At 39.2% G+C, this 14419-nt stretch overlaps 1 protein-coding gene across 1 annotated transcript in view; it reads right to left on the minus strand.

Moving 5' to 3' along the window:
* MYH8 (myosin, heavy chain 8, skeletal muscle, perinatal) overlaps positions 1 to 14419 on the minus strand; it is a 108185-nt gene that overhangs the window by 76031 nt on the left and 17735 nt on the right. The window contains exons 13-23 of the mRNA XM_006898578.1: positions 13557 to 13649; positions 12021 to 12204; positions 11745 to 11910; positions 11523 to 11647; positions 10949 to 11257; positions 10331 to 10534; positions 8465 to 8590; positions 8205 to 8375; positions 8014 to 8118; positions 7812 to 7907; positions 6882 to 7023 (exon numbers count right to left, since the gene is read on the minus strand). Coding sequence (XP_006898640.1) covers positions 6882 to 7023; positions 7812 to 7907; positions 8014 to 8118; positions 8205 to 8375; positions 8465 to 8590; positions 10331 to 10534; positions 10949 to 11257; positions 11523 to 11647; positions 11745 to 11910; positions 12021 to 12204; positions 13557 to 13649 — 1721 coding nt within the window. The remainder of the gene's footprint in view (positions 1 to 6881; positions 7024 to 7811; positions 7908 to 8013; positions 8119 to 8204; positions 8376 to 8464; positions 8591 to 10330; positions 10535 to 10948; positions 11258 to 11522; positions 11648 to 11744; positions 11911 to 12020; positions 12205 to 13556; positions 13650 to 14419) is intronic.

A 14419-nucleotide genomic window follows, 5' to 3' on the forward strand; every position in this document is an offset into this window, starting at 1 on the left:
GTATGTGTAATTTTGGATTGGATTTTTTTTTTCTTTCATGATTTTATGTATGTTATTTCATTGTCTTCTTGCTTCTGTGGCTTTTCCTGAGCAATCAGGGGTTAGTATTATTGTTTCTCTTTTTTAGATAACTTTTTGGTTTCTTGCAAGCTGCTTTCAGGATTCTTCCTTAGTATTTTGAAAGCTTGATTATGATACTGATTCTTTATTTTAGTCTGTGGGATATCATATTTGGAATTTGTTAAGCATCTTGAATGTATACATTCTATTTTATCAGAGAAATTTTTCCCATAAATCTTTGATAATGTCACATTCTTTTATTTAGTGTGTATGTTTATGTCTCTTCCTATTCTGGAATTCTGACCATGCATAAAGTATTCTTTTTGGTGGTGTCTCACATAATTTTTAGACTTTATTAATTTTAAAAGTTTTTGTCTAAAATATGGTCAGTCTTCTCCAGTGCAAATTACAGCCTCTGACAAACCACTGCAAAGTCAGTTATGAGTCAGTTTCACCTGGTAGCATTTAACAATAACAAGATGCAGATTAATACTAAGATGTTTGGCTCCAATTTTGCCAATATTGTCCTTTTTTAAATTAATTTCAGTGAACATTTACAGAGATTTTGGATTTCCATTCATTCATTGTTGCATTTTTCTCCCTGCCCACCCCAGCCCCTCCCTCAGTTCGCTCTTCTCCTTGAAAACCAAAGGAAAAAACTCCTTTATTGCTATACAGTCCCCCTGCATCCCCCACCCCAACCCCAAGTACACTCCACTCTGCAACTCTCATTCCAAACTCTTATGATAATCATAATGCCCTAAAATATATTATTTTTAAACTATTCTCTCCCTCATGGGATTCAATGCAGTATACACAATTTATCCAGTTTTTCTCAACCTTACCCCCACCTTGATATCAGCCTCATTCTACAACAGTGGCACCATACAGTTTTTGCCCTTTTGTGAGTGAGATACTTCACTCAGCATAATGTCCTCCAGGGTCACCCATTTTTAATAATATTGCATGAGTTCCTTGTTTTTCAATGCAGTATAGTATTACATTGTGTAAATATACCAGAGCTTCTCTATCCATTTGTTTGTTGATGGGCACTTAGGTTGTTTCCAACTCCTTGCTATTTTCAACAAAGCCGTGATAAACATGGGTGTACATATAACTGCTTGCATGTTGGTTATGGCCTCTTTGTTGTATATTCCCAGAAGTGGAATTGTTGGGTCAAATGGTATCTCTATTTGAAACTTTTTGAGAAAGCCCCACACCACTTTCCACAGTGGTTGTGCCATTTTACACTCCCACCAACTGTGAATAAGGGTTTCAGTCTCTCCACAACCTTGCCAGCATTTGTTGCTTGCTGTTCTGTTAAATTTTGCTATTCTTACTGGGGTGAGATGCTATCTCATGGTTGTCTTGATTTGCATCTCTCTTAGAGCTAGGGATTTTGAACATTTCTTCATGTGCTTTTTGGCCATCTGAATGTCTTCTTTGGTAAAGTGTTCATATCCTGTGCCTATTTTTCTATTGGATTATTTATCTTGTTGTGGTGCTCAAGTATTTTATAAATTCTAGATATAAGTCCCTTATCTGACATGTCATTACAAACACTTTTTCCAGTATTGTCTTTTATTAATTTCCTTCTGTTTTCCTCATGTAAGATGCTATCCTTTTCTGAAATTTTAGTATTACTCTTCTAATTTCTTTTTGCTGGTTTTGTAGCCTTTAACTTTTTCACTTCTTTTGTCAGTTTGTTCTAATATGGATTTCTAGAATCCTTCTAGAGTTTTATCTGTGTTTTCCTTCATTTTATCTGTAATTTATTTCATGTTGTCTTTGTTTTTCTTGGTGTCTTTGTTAATCTGGTGAAGGGCTTGAGTATAATTCCTTTAAAATCTTTATCATGCAGTCCCAATAGCTTTTATTCTCTAGAAGATTTTCTGACCCTGTATTTTTGTCCTTTTCTGTGTGTTGCTGTCCTTTTGTGTTTGTGTGTTGAGGTTGATAGTTAAAAGTTTTGATTATTGTTTCATTTACTTGACCTTGAATTTTTTGGTTTATTTTGTTTTAATATATCCAAATATAACAGTCATGAAACTCTGGTTGATAGTTTTGCAACACTGGAGTGCTAACCATATGTTTCTCGGTCAAGTTCTTAACAGCTGTGAGTGTGGCTGCTGGTCTAATCCCTAGTCATGCAGCATCATTGGGGGCACCCTAGGTGAGTCTTCCCTACCACATGTCATAGATCCCGTGGTGCTGGTGCAGGTCGTGACACTAAATGGGAGAAACAACAGGTGTGACAGGTATGGGTTGATAGGGTCATTGGCTTCTTACAAATAGGTGAAAATACAAAAAGGAAGAGTGAAAATAAAGGGGGGAAAACCTCCAAACCCCTGAAATCCAAGTCGATGGATGCAGGATAAACTAAGAGTATCACACACTATCTCCTGTGGAGGAGGCAGGGATAAGAACTGCTGCTCGTGGAGGCTGCCCATTCCATAAGGTAAAAACAAAAAGATAGCAAAAGTTGGTGGAAGAGGAAGGAAAAATGAAAGCAAATAACAGGAAAGAAAGAAGGAAGGAAGGAAGGAAGGAAGGAAGGAAGGAAGGAAGGAAGGAAGGAAGGAAGGAAGGAAGGAAAGAAAGGCGGGCTATGAAAATTAGAAAGAATGAGAAGGAAAAAGTGATGCCGCACTGGCACAAAGACTAGCCACCAAACTTGGCTTCAGGAGCAATGATGTGTTCACTCTGGAGGAGCGCTCACCTCCAACTGTGGAGGGACAGAGATAGGTGTTGGTGTTGGTGACTAAGGAGGTGGTGAGGCTAGGGTGCTTGGTCCATGGAATTAAAAGGAAATAAAAGAAAGAACAAATAAGCAAGGGATAGGGGAGAGGGAAGAATGAAGAAGAAAGGAAAATAAGGAGGAAAACTCAGCATAGTATTGATGCAAATGGTAACTATGAAATATGACTGCGGCATCAGTATTGCACTGTCTACCACAGAGGTGCAGGGCCAGGTACTGCTGACCAAGGAGGCAGCAGAGGTAGGAGGGCCACTCAGTAAATTTTTTTTTATTTTATTATTTTTTTTTAATTTAGGTTGTTTATTTTTCATTTCAATGAACATCTACAGAGATTTTGGGATTCCAAATTTTTTAAAAAGGGATGTAGGGAAAGAAGGAAGCAAAAAATGAGGTGAAAAAGAAAGAACTAAGAAGAAGGGAAAGAAGAAGAAGCAAAAAGAAATGATGCAGCACTGGCAGTTGTGGGCATATTTGACTGTCAAGTGAGTGGGGTTTGGGGTGGGACATGACTCTGGTTACTGGGAGTTTGTACGGGTAGAGGGAGAGAGAGACCACACTTGTGGTTGCCTTTCGTCAGTGTGGGTGCTGGTGCAGTATAGGATGAGCCAAACTGGTGGTCTGGCTGTTGGCCCAGTTGCAACACTGTTTTTGTGATAGTTCAGAATGACCCCATTGTGCCAGCCTGTCATCAGTTCACCACTCCATATGCCTCCTTGATTCAACTCATTTTTTTCCCTTTTAAGCCCTGGGTTCCAGGTTTGTCCTCTGTATCTATTTGATTTGCTGTCTCGGGTCTGTGTTGTGGAGGACAGGGTATCTGCTTACTCTACTATCTTGCTGTAATTCCTGGGATGTGTGTGTGTGTGTGTGTGTGTGTGTGTGTGTGTGTGTGTGTGTATCTATGTATATATGTGTGTGTGTATAGATATATATCTATACACACACACATATATATAAAGTCTCTGAAGATTCCCTGCTTTAAGGTTGCTGTCTTTTCAAACACATATCAAGTGACCTCTTCCCTGAGATGCTTTCTTCACTAGTTAGCCAAGAACTCTGGTGAGAATATTAGTTGAAATTAGGATAACATCACTTTATTAAGAGATTATTAAATAAAGTGAAATTCCTCTGGGAACCCAAGGATTGCATTTCTAGTAGTAGGAGATTTAGAAGTCAGATAACTAAAAAATCAAACACCCAATGTCATCGTGTCAATTCTGACTCTTAGTTAGATACAGGATGGTTGAAGATAGAAGAGGAGGTAGTGTTTTAAAGTTGGGAATGTTGGTATTCTTTTTGTTCTTGCTATATGCTAGATTACTTAAACATTGTGAATAGAGTTGAGAGGAAAAGGAGTCATATTTTTACATATCATTGCATTGATGATCTCTCAATTTGTTGTTCAGTAGCTCTGTTCCTTAGATTCACAGAGCCCAGAGGAGAAACTGCCTTGTGATAATTTGGTAGGAGATTTTTCTTCTGTCATGATGCCTGTTGATTACCACAATCACCAGGCCATGTCAATCGCTGCCTCACTCCTTGTGTGTGTTAAAAAAAAGCTTGCCCTTTGCTACATTGTGTAGTCTTCCAGTTGTTGCCATTCCTGCCTTTTTACCTTCCTCACAATGATCAGGGAGCAATCAGACTTAGTCTGCCAGGGCCCTAGCAGAATGCCTCCTTGCATTCACCCTGTGTAGGTTATCATATCCAGAATAATAGGCTATAAATAATTCTCAAACCTTTGTGACCCCTCATCTCAACTAAGAGAAAATGTAAGAGGTCTTTAAAGCAGTCCTAGATTATAATATGTAGCATCTTTGTTACAATAGGCAGCTAAAAGTCAATACATCAACTAAACTATGAGGAGATAAGAAATATATACTAACCAGAATAGTTTTGATCTAAATCATTACTACTTTAGTCAGGAAACCATGAATAATTGACCTATATATAACTGAATCCACTCTCAACTCTCTAACACAACCAGGTGTTTAAATAGTTAGGAGGTAAAATAATAAGCAATTACCTGGTGCTATTGGGGTCAATAGGTTAACCCTACATCATTTAATTAAAATTTGATAGTAAATGCCTACTGTCAGCAGGAATGTTTCATTAGTCTTCATCAAGGCCTAGGCGGAATATGGCTCATAATTATTTTCTGTCCTTTAGAAATTCTGTTCTCATGACAGGCATCTCATTACTGATTAGCATTCTCATGCTGAAAAAAGGTTTTTCCAAAGCAGCCTCCTCATTAGAAGTGATTCCTGCAGCTTTAAAAGAATGAACCAGTGTTCCACTATTTTCTTTTTTTTTTTTCCAAATTTTCACACAGTGAAGCCAAATTGTAAGCTTTAAGAAAAGGTTTTCAAAAGGGGAAAACAACTCAAAAACCCTTTGACAATGGCCATGCTAAAATTTCAATCATATTTTACTCCCTTTCTAACTCTTCCTTAAAATATGCTAAGAACTAAGAAAAATAAGGCTCCTTGGTAAGCAGAAAAATACGTAGGAACTAGAAGACAACAGGAAGAATTCTCTAAAAAGTTCCATCTTTTTTCTTGAAGAGGGAGAAAGTTGAGAAGAAGTCCATCCTCTCCCCAAATAAAATGCATAAAGACAAAGTAACTGGGGTTTGAGCTCTATGAAATGGTTTTGCTTTGCCTGTGTTTTCTCAGCCTCTTAATGCCAGTGTTAGAACTCAGCTTTTATTCTGCCTTTTTTATTTTTCCATCACCATCATTTCTAATTTGAACCATTTTTCATTGGCCTTCTACACTGGTCTTTCCTGTCCATTCTATCCCCCTGGGTACTGCTTTTCATAAAGTGTAATCAATCTGATGCATATCCTAATTCCTAACACTGGATATGAGTACTGGTGGTGTAGCCCATAGAGAATTGCATTAATAACTCAAAGGCAATGCCTTTCTATGGTTGAATCCACCAGGAGCTCTGTAGGAGAAAGGTTAGCATTCTCTTTCTCTGTGATCTACAACCTTAGAAACCCCATGGAGGGTCCCCTGGACTGATGAACTGACTCAGTGGTAATGAGTGAGCCTCAGAGCCATTAGCTTCCACCTCTGACCTCCCTCCGCTCATGTAATCTGTGCTTAAGCCACTCAGCTGTTTCAGACCTATTTTCTTGGAATGCTCATGCCTTCTTCTTTCATCTGATAGCTCTCTTGCTATCTTTTTAGGTGCTAGTTCAGTCTCTTTTTAGAGACTAATATAAGTGGACATAATTGCTGTCTCTTCCTCTACACTGAGGGAGCTCTAGTGTCCTAGTGGTAAGATGCTGCACTGTAGTCTCAGAGGCACACTGTTCGAATCCACCAGCTGCTGCATAGGAGGAAAATGGGAAATTGCCTCCCATGTGATTTTCTGCCTCTTAAAACCCACCAGAGGGTCAGCTGTGGGTTGATTCTGACTTGACAGTACACAACAACAATCCTACATTGATCTTCTTGAAGACAGGAATGATCATCATATTTGTGGTTCTTATTTCTCTATCAGACATCAGACACGTAGTTGGCATTCAGTGAAATGGAATTCAGTGGAACTGAGGGTACACTAATCAACTTTGCATCCCCTCAGAGGACTCACTTCATCTGACCTCTGCTAGACTTGGTTCAATATCTCTATTCATCTTTTTAAAAATACATTTTTATTGTGCTGTGTGACTGAAAGTTTACAGAGCACATTCGTTATTCTGTGCCTACACTAATTTTTGCTATCATCTCTAGTAGCACACAGTAGGAATGCAACATGTGCTGGATAGATGAACTGAGTCTAAGAAAATCTCAAATTTGTGATTGTGAAGTTGACTCTAATTGGTAGATGACCTATCAGACAGATAGACTACCCCATGGAATTTGTTGCTGAAAAAGACTCCTGCATCATTCTCCCACTCTTCTAATAGAGTTTATAATTAAGAGACAGTATATTTCTAGATTGCAAAATTATTTGCAGATTTTATTTCCTAGATATTATAGGAGAGTGACCACGAACTTCACATTGTGTGCATGTCTTTGGTCACCTTGCAGCATTAGGACGCCTTACTCTTCACTTATGACTTTGGTGTGAACCTCCCGGCTCTTCACCCGCAGCTTGTTGACCTGGGACTCGGCGATGTCAGCCCGCTCCTCGGCCTCCTCCAGCTCGTGCTGGATCTTGCGGAACTTGGAGAGGTTGACGTTGGATTGTTCTTCCTATAATCAGAAATACATTCAAGAGATGAAGAAAGTTATATCCTCTGATTCTTACTGTTTTTGTTATTATGTTAGATATAATATTTGCTTCCAGGATGAGAAAGCCAGAAGTTCTTTTATTTGGTGACATACTCTTTTGGAGACATTCCACAAACTCATTTGTATAAATGTGTGGGCCTACCACTCCCCACCAACTCTCTCTTCCTGGCAAGCTTAAAATGCTACAAGAACAACAGGAAGATCAAAGTATCAGAGATCTGAATCAATATTATTTTTCTGGAAGAAACTCTATAAAGTAAGTGTAGCAGTGGTATTGGCTGCAGAGAATTTAAAGAAAGTTGTCGAATTAACAGGATGAGAATGATAACCTCAGTCAAATGGGGGGGGGGGAGATCAGTCCTTCCTGAGATGGGTTTATTATTAATTCAAAGAGGGTTAGGCTTTCGAGCCCTCATTTGTACAGCCTTGCATGTAGGCTGGGGATTGCTAAGGAGTTGTAGAGTATTCTAGATAAGAAGGAAAGGGGGTTGCAGCCAAGGAGCATTATGTTAACAAGTCTGGAAAATTGCTTAACAAGGTGTCAGAAGAAATGAACCCAAATCTCTAAGGCGTTAGTAATTTGTGAGGATTTTATTTCCTCATTCTAAAGAAATACTAATTTTACACCCAATTCTATGTTAATAATTTGTGTTCTTTGCCTTAGAGAAGGCTCCTTAAAATTCTGTAAACTTTGGGCACTAAAGAGCCTGGACTATACAGGAACTTTTCCCACTTATGCGGATACTCACAGCCTCTTCAGCTTGTCTCTTGTAAGCTTTGACTTTGGTCTGTAGCTTGTCCACTAAGTCCTGCAATCTGATAACATTCTTGCGGTCCTCCTCAGTCTGAGAGGGAGAGAGCAAATAAAGAGTGTCATTATTTTTCAAAGAAACTCATTATTTTTATCTTCTTAAAAGCAGTAGGCCTGGGAAACAGGAAACGGCTGATCACCTGGTAAGTGAGCTCCTTCACTCGTCTCTCATGCTTGCGGAGACCCTTGACAGCCTCCACGTTGCGCTTCTGTTCATTTTCAACCTCATTTTCAAGCTCCCTTACCTTGAAGAGAACAAAGATGTTTAGCAATCTGACCACAACTAGCCATATGAAAAGATTAGCAGGCGAATGAAGTAGTGGAGACCTACTCTGGCCTCCAGTTTCTGTATCTGCTTCTTGCCGCCCTTCAGGGCCAGCTGCTCAGCCTCGTCCAGACGGTGCTGCAGGTCCTTCACGGTCTGTTCCATGTTCTTCTTCATCCTCTCCAGGTGGGCGCTGGTGTCCTGTTCCTTCTTCAGCTCCTCGGCCATCATGGCGGCCTGGTGAGCAGCAGAACAAAATTGTTATAGGAGCTGAAGTGGCCTGTCAGCGCTCAAGATGGACGACCACTGTGTTGCTTTTCACTCACGTCAGTGATGGCCTTCTTGGCCTTCTCTTCCGCGTTGCGGGCTTCCTGGACAATGTCCTCCATTTCTCCCTGGATCTGGGAAATGTCTGTCTCGAGCTTCTTCTTGGTGTTAATCAGGCTGGTGTTCTGTTTCAGATAAATATAAAAAAAGAACAGTACATTTAATTATGTGATAAACATTTACATTATCATTTTTGACGAGGATACACAGGTGCATGGTCATAGCAAATGTTCAGAGTGAAAACCAAATCAGAAGTTCATTCTGATCTGAATCTTCTCTTCTTTCTCCCCATATCTGTTACACTTCTAAATGTTTTCAGGTAAAATTGTACTTGCATACTAAATAAACATATTTGTTTAGTGTCAGTGACTGCTTGTAAGCATAAAGCATAATTTAAAAAACTAAAAGGGTGGTGCCACATAACATCACATTAATTTATGGAAAATGGATTTTTACTTTCCAGTTGTTCATTTTCACTGTTAGGCTCCATATTTTAAGTGCATGAATAACATTATTACTGTGGACCTTGTATATGAACCAAGAATCCTTTATGTATTTAGAAAGCTGTCAGTATTTGCAATAGTTGTTCAGTTCAGAGACACTAATAACAAATGAGTAAGAAAAAAGCATATAGTTTAATTTTATTTTAAAATTATGTATACAGTGTGATTTTAACAATTTCCATAGTGGCTATTTGCATCTATTGCCATGTTTAAAAATTATATAATATTGTCTGTTTATCTATAAAAACAAACATGCGTATTACCAAAAAGAGAAGAACACTGTACCTTTGCTCTGCAGAGATTATCATTGAGAGCACTTTTGTTTGCTTTTCTGGATATTTCTTGGATATTTTTAACACAAAAGATTATGTCATCTACATTATTTTTAATATACTTTGTTTCACTTACTAAATTGTGACCATCTTTCCTGACACACTCAATGCTTATCAATGATGGCTGCCTATTAGCCTTTGTGAGGATACCACCATTTATTGAATAAATCTTTTATAAATAACAAATACCAACTCAACAACAGTGATTGCTTCCATGAACCTGAACTTGGAATTTCTCCGTAGAGCCCGTGAAGGCAGCATGATGTTGTGCATGTTGTTGCGGGTAGATGCAGCCGCACGCACGGCAGGATGAAAACAGTGCCTTCTCCTGCCTCACCTTCACATTCTTTGCAGCTTTCTGGCTGCCCTTCCTCCAAGACTGATTTATTTTTTAGCAAGTCCATGGTATAGTCAGTGTTCTTCCACAGTACTATAATCCAAATGCATCAGTTCTTCATTCTTGCTTATTCATTGTTCAACTTTCACATTCATATGAAACAATTGAAAACACCATGGCTTGGGTCAGGCTACTGCCAGTCTGTTAGTTTGTCGTCTTTTGGAAGCTTGTATTTTTCTGTTATCATTATGATTATGTGCATAACTAATACATTATTTGGCAGGTTATTCTTACACATTTCATGTGCCTAAAGCTTTGGGTTGCAAAGTACAAAATATCTGGGATGTTGAGTATGTGTATGATTATTATGAGTAGGTTGTATTCTGTGGCTCATTTAGACGTTTCTAGAACTCTAGATTACTTTTATCAACAGAATTATACCAGTCCTGTATGTGTGTGTGGGGGGATAGATAGATGATAGATAGATAGATAGATAGATAGATAGATAGATAGATAGATAGATAGATAATCTTGGCAAGGCCCTAATACATACTTGCATCACTACTTTTTTTTTCCAGAGCTCTAGGATAGGGCCATTATCAAGATTGTTTGTTGCTTTATAACTATCTTATCCTTTCAAGTTGTCTTCAGCTTCAGAGAGTATATTTACTACACAATAATCATGGGCCTCACCTGGGTGTGTAGGAGTTGCACACGCTCACTGGCGTCCAGAAGTTCTTGTTCTGCCACCTTCCTGCTCCTCTCAGTCTGTTCCAGGGATGCTCTGAGCTCTTCAATCTCAGCCTGCATCAGGTTAGCTCTGCGCTCAACCATTGCCAACTGCTCTTTCAGGTCATCTTGGCCTCTGATGGCATCATCCAGATGTAACTGAGTGTCCTACGCAGAAAGAGACAATACTCTTATTCATGTTCCAATTAAAGTGAATACAAATTTAGGGTCATAGATTTATGTTGGTCTCAGTAATCTCAGAATGACTACATAGAAACAATCTGTTAGTCTCTGGTAATAGTTTTACTCACAATATATTACTTTAGACAGTGAATCATAGGAAGATACTACATCTAAATATACCAAATAGCTAAATCCTTAAGTATAAGCTAGCTTATCAGTTTCTTCTATAATTAAACAAATGAAATTCAAATAAAGTGATTAAATGTCATGTTAGCTAAATAATCACTTCACAAGGTGTTTGACAGTGTTGATTCAAAGAAAACATATTCTTAAAAGATTAAAATGAGTTATACAGTGGCATTTGGACAGGATGACATCATATGTATTTGCCCAGCATACCTTCAGGATTCCTTGTGTGTTCCTAAGATTCCTAATTGCCTCCGCAGCCTGGCGGTTGGCGTGGTTCAGCTGGATTTCCATCTCATTGAGGTCTCCCTCCATCTTCTTCTTGATCCTCAGGGCATCGTTCCTGCTCCTGATCTCAGCATCCAGCGTGCTCTGCATGGACTCCACGACTCGAAGGTGGTTCCTCTTCAGCTGATCGATTTCTTCATCCTTCTCAGCAATTTTCCGGTCAATCTCAGATTTCACCTGATTTAACTCAAGCTGGATGCGAAGAATTTTGCCTTCCTCATGCTCAAGGGATGCCTGAATAGAAGTAAATAAACATTTACGTTACCTGAAAAACATTTGGTTTTTCACGCTAGGGTGACTTCATTAAGGAAGCATTTTAAAAAGACCAGCAGCCATCCATGCATCTTAATTTGGTCTATCTGTTTTACATTTCCAAAGAATCATTTAGTATTTCTTATTTTTGTGTGTTTTTTCTTAAAGTTTTCAGCATAATGTGTCTCAGCCGTTACTCATTTTTCGGTTTCTTGCTGGTAAGCAGGTGAATAAATGGAACAGGTACCTCAGCTTCCTCCAGAGCAGCCTGCAGTTCACTCTTCTCTTGGTCAATCTGTTTCTTGACTTTCTCCAGTTCATGAATATGCTTGCCTCCCTCTGCAATTTGTTCAGTCAGGTCTGAAATCTCCTCTGTGGTTTTAATATGTAAATATAAAAAAAATCAGTTGAGGATTTTTGGAACCAGAAAACTCACCTATCAACAATTTTTAAAATCGAAGAGACTCACGTTGTAAGTTCTTGTTTTCTCTCTTCAGGGTTTCAAGTTGGTCCAGGGATTCCTCATAGGCGTTCTTCACCTTGAAGAGCTCAGTGCTGAGAGAGCGAGACTCCTTCTGGGAGGCCTCCAGTTCAGCCTGGGTTTCCTCATACTTCTGTTTCCATTCTGCCAGAACCTGAAAGCACGTGGATATGAGCCTCAGTAGCCAAAAACCTCCCAAAGCAAACATAGTTCCCCTGAGAGTCATGCCAGTTTCTCTCAAGGGGGAGAGTTAGTGTGGGTCACCTTGTCGAAGTTCCTTTGCTTCTTGTCCAGAGCTGCGCAGGCAGCATTCGATCTTTCCACATCAATCATGAGGTCCTCCACTTCGTTCTGCAGCCGCTGCTTCGTCTTTTCAAGGGAAGCACATTTGGAATTCACAGCTTCTACATGCTCCTCAGCATCCTGCAGACGCTGGGCCAGCTTCTTCCTGAAGAGTTAATGGAGTGACCAAGAACTCACTAAAAGTCACCATAGGAAATATTATAAAGCTGTTGACTAAGATATAGTTTCCTCAATGTTGAGCTTTTGAAAAATATTCTTTATAATCATCTCTTGTAGAATTTCTTTTTTCTCTACAGTGACTTTGTTATTATGTTGTTATTGTTATGTACCATCAAGTTAGGACTGATCCATAGCTGACCCTCCAGCAAGTTTTCAGAGGCAGTTAATAGCACAGGAGGAGACTGCTCATTTTTCTCCTGTGGAGCAGATGGTGGACTCGAACCATGTGCCTTTGTGGTTGCAGTGTAGCTTCTTACCACTAGGCTATGAGAGCTCCCATTTTTATTGGAGGAGTTGAAAGACATATTGTTGAGGCCATTGTATGTGTGTGCATGTGTCTATGTGTGTATGACAGAGAAAAAGAGACCTTAAACTGAGTGAGCAATCTAAAGTTGAGAAAAATTGGTAACCATGAATAGGAGACAGATAATCAAAGAATATTAATATTGAAAGGATCTTTAAATATCTTCCATAGACTTCTTCACCTTAAAAATGATATAACTACAACCCAGAGTGACATGTTCAAGGTCATGCAATTTTTCAGTAACTTTAGGGGCTCATTAATCCCAGACAATAAATACTATTCCATTATTATACTTCACAAATATCTTATTCTATCACAAAAACCTTATTCACTACTGCTTTTATCATTGTAAAGTCTTATCTAGGATATATTCTCCCCAAGTGCTTTCCACCCTTCCTCTGTTTCATTCTAATAACTGCAGAAATGAGTTCAATTTAAGAACACTTTCTTCATGGGACTATGTAGCTCTTTTCCTCCCAGGTATAACTCTCATGAGTTTCATCCCACAGACAATTCGTGTAATCACACACTTTGAATGAGTCCATTGATATTGTTAATTATGTGATGATAAAGTATGATAATCCGTTTGGAACTTCTTCTATTTTTCTAATGAGGGAAAAAAATGGTTATTGTTCATTAAAATATTCATAACAGTAGGCCAGAGAGTCTCAATGTCTCCATTTCCCCCCTAACTATCCCCTAATATAGAAGCATAATTCACTAGAATTATGTTCACAATTACTAATTTATTTCGATGGGAAGATATTTACTGTGCAGTGAAGCACAACGCGGGGGATGCTCTCATCTGGTCGCCTTCTCTACTGGGTACGCCGGGCTGTGAGAAGAAGTCTTACACTGCAATCTGCTACTGTACAATCTTACTTATGTCGAGAGTATTGTCATTCCTCTCTAATTTGACTTGACTGGTTTATTTGACTTTTCTTTCTTTCCTCCCCCTCACTAGAAGTCCATACTTGGCCTCCTCCAGCTCCTCCGTGCGCTGGATGGCGTCCGTCTCATATTTGGTCCTCCACTGGGCAACCTCACTGTTGGCTTTGGACATTGCCCTCTGCAGCTCGGCCTTGGCTTCCTGCTCCTCCTCATACTGTTCCCGCAGCAGGTCACAGTCATGGCGAGCTGATTGTAGAGCGTGAGCCAGGGCGTTCTTAGCCTAGATCAATCAGAATGCGTGTGGATTAATTTACCCTCTGCTCAGTGGGCCTGCCCATCCGAAGTTCAGTGGTGCTCATGCTGTTCAGTTTAAGCTACAGAAAGTGCCAATGAGAGAACCCTTACCTTCGACTCCTCTTCTAGCTGCCTTTTCAACTCCTCAATCTGTTGTGTGAAAGCTTGTTTACCTCGTGAGAGCTGAGAAACAAGAGCATCTTTCTCATCCAGCTGTCGTGAAAATTCACCTGCGGAAGACAAAACATCAGCAACTCTGTTCTGTTGTCTGTGTGAAGAAACACTTGAAAAATGAAATCATATTAGAACTCCCTTATTGCAGATGATAAAAAGAATTACCCAAGAGCATTATTAGTGTTTTTGAGAAGATTCTACTTAATATTTTTCTGAGCTTTGATTTTTTTGGTTTTTTAAATAATGCTGAGACAACTAACAAAACCTCTTCAGCTCAGGGAGCTTACTTATTCCCCCTAACATCACTTATAGTCACTGTTTTTTGTGGGTTTTTTCTTTTTTTTTAAATTAATTTAGTTTGTTTATTTTTCATTTCCATTAACATCTACCGAGATTTTGGAATTCCATTCATTCATTGTTGCACCCTTCTCCCCCCACAAACGCCTACCCCCTACCTCCCCGTTTGCTCCTCTCCTTG

This window comes from Elephantulus edwardii, unplaced genomic scaffold (genome assembly GCF_000299155.1).
Source record: "Elephantulus edwardii isolate Elephantulus edwardi_28Jun2011 unplaced genomic scaffold, EleEdw1.0 scaffold00233, whole genome shotgun sequence".
Classification (NCBI taxonomy): Eukaryota; Metazoa; Chordata; class Mammalia; order Macroscelidea; family Macroscelididae; genus Elephantulus; species Elephantulus edwardii.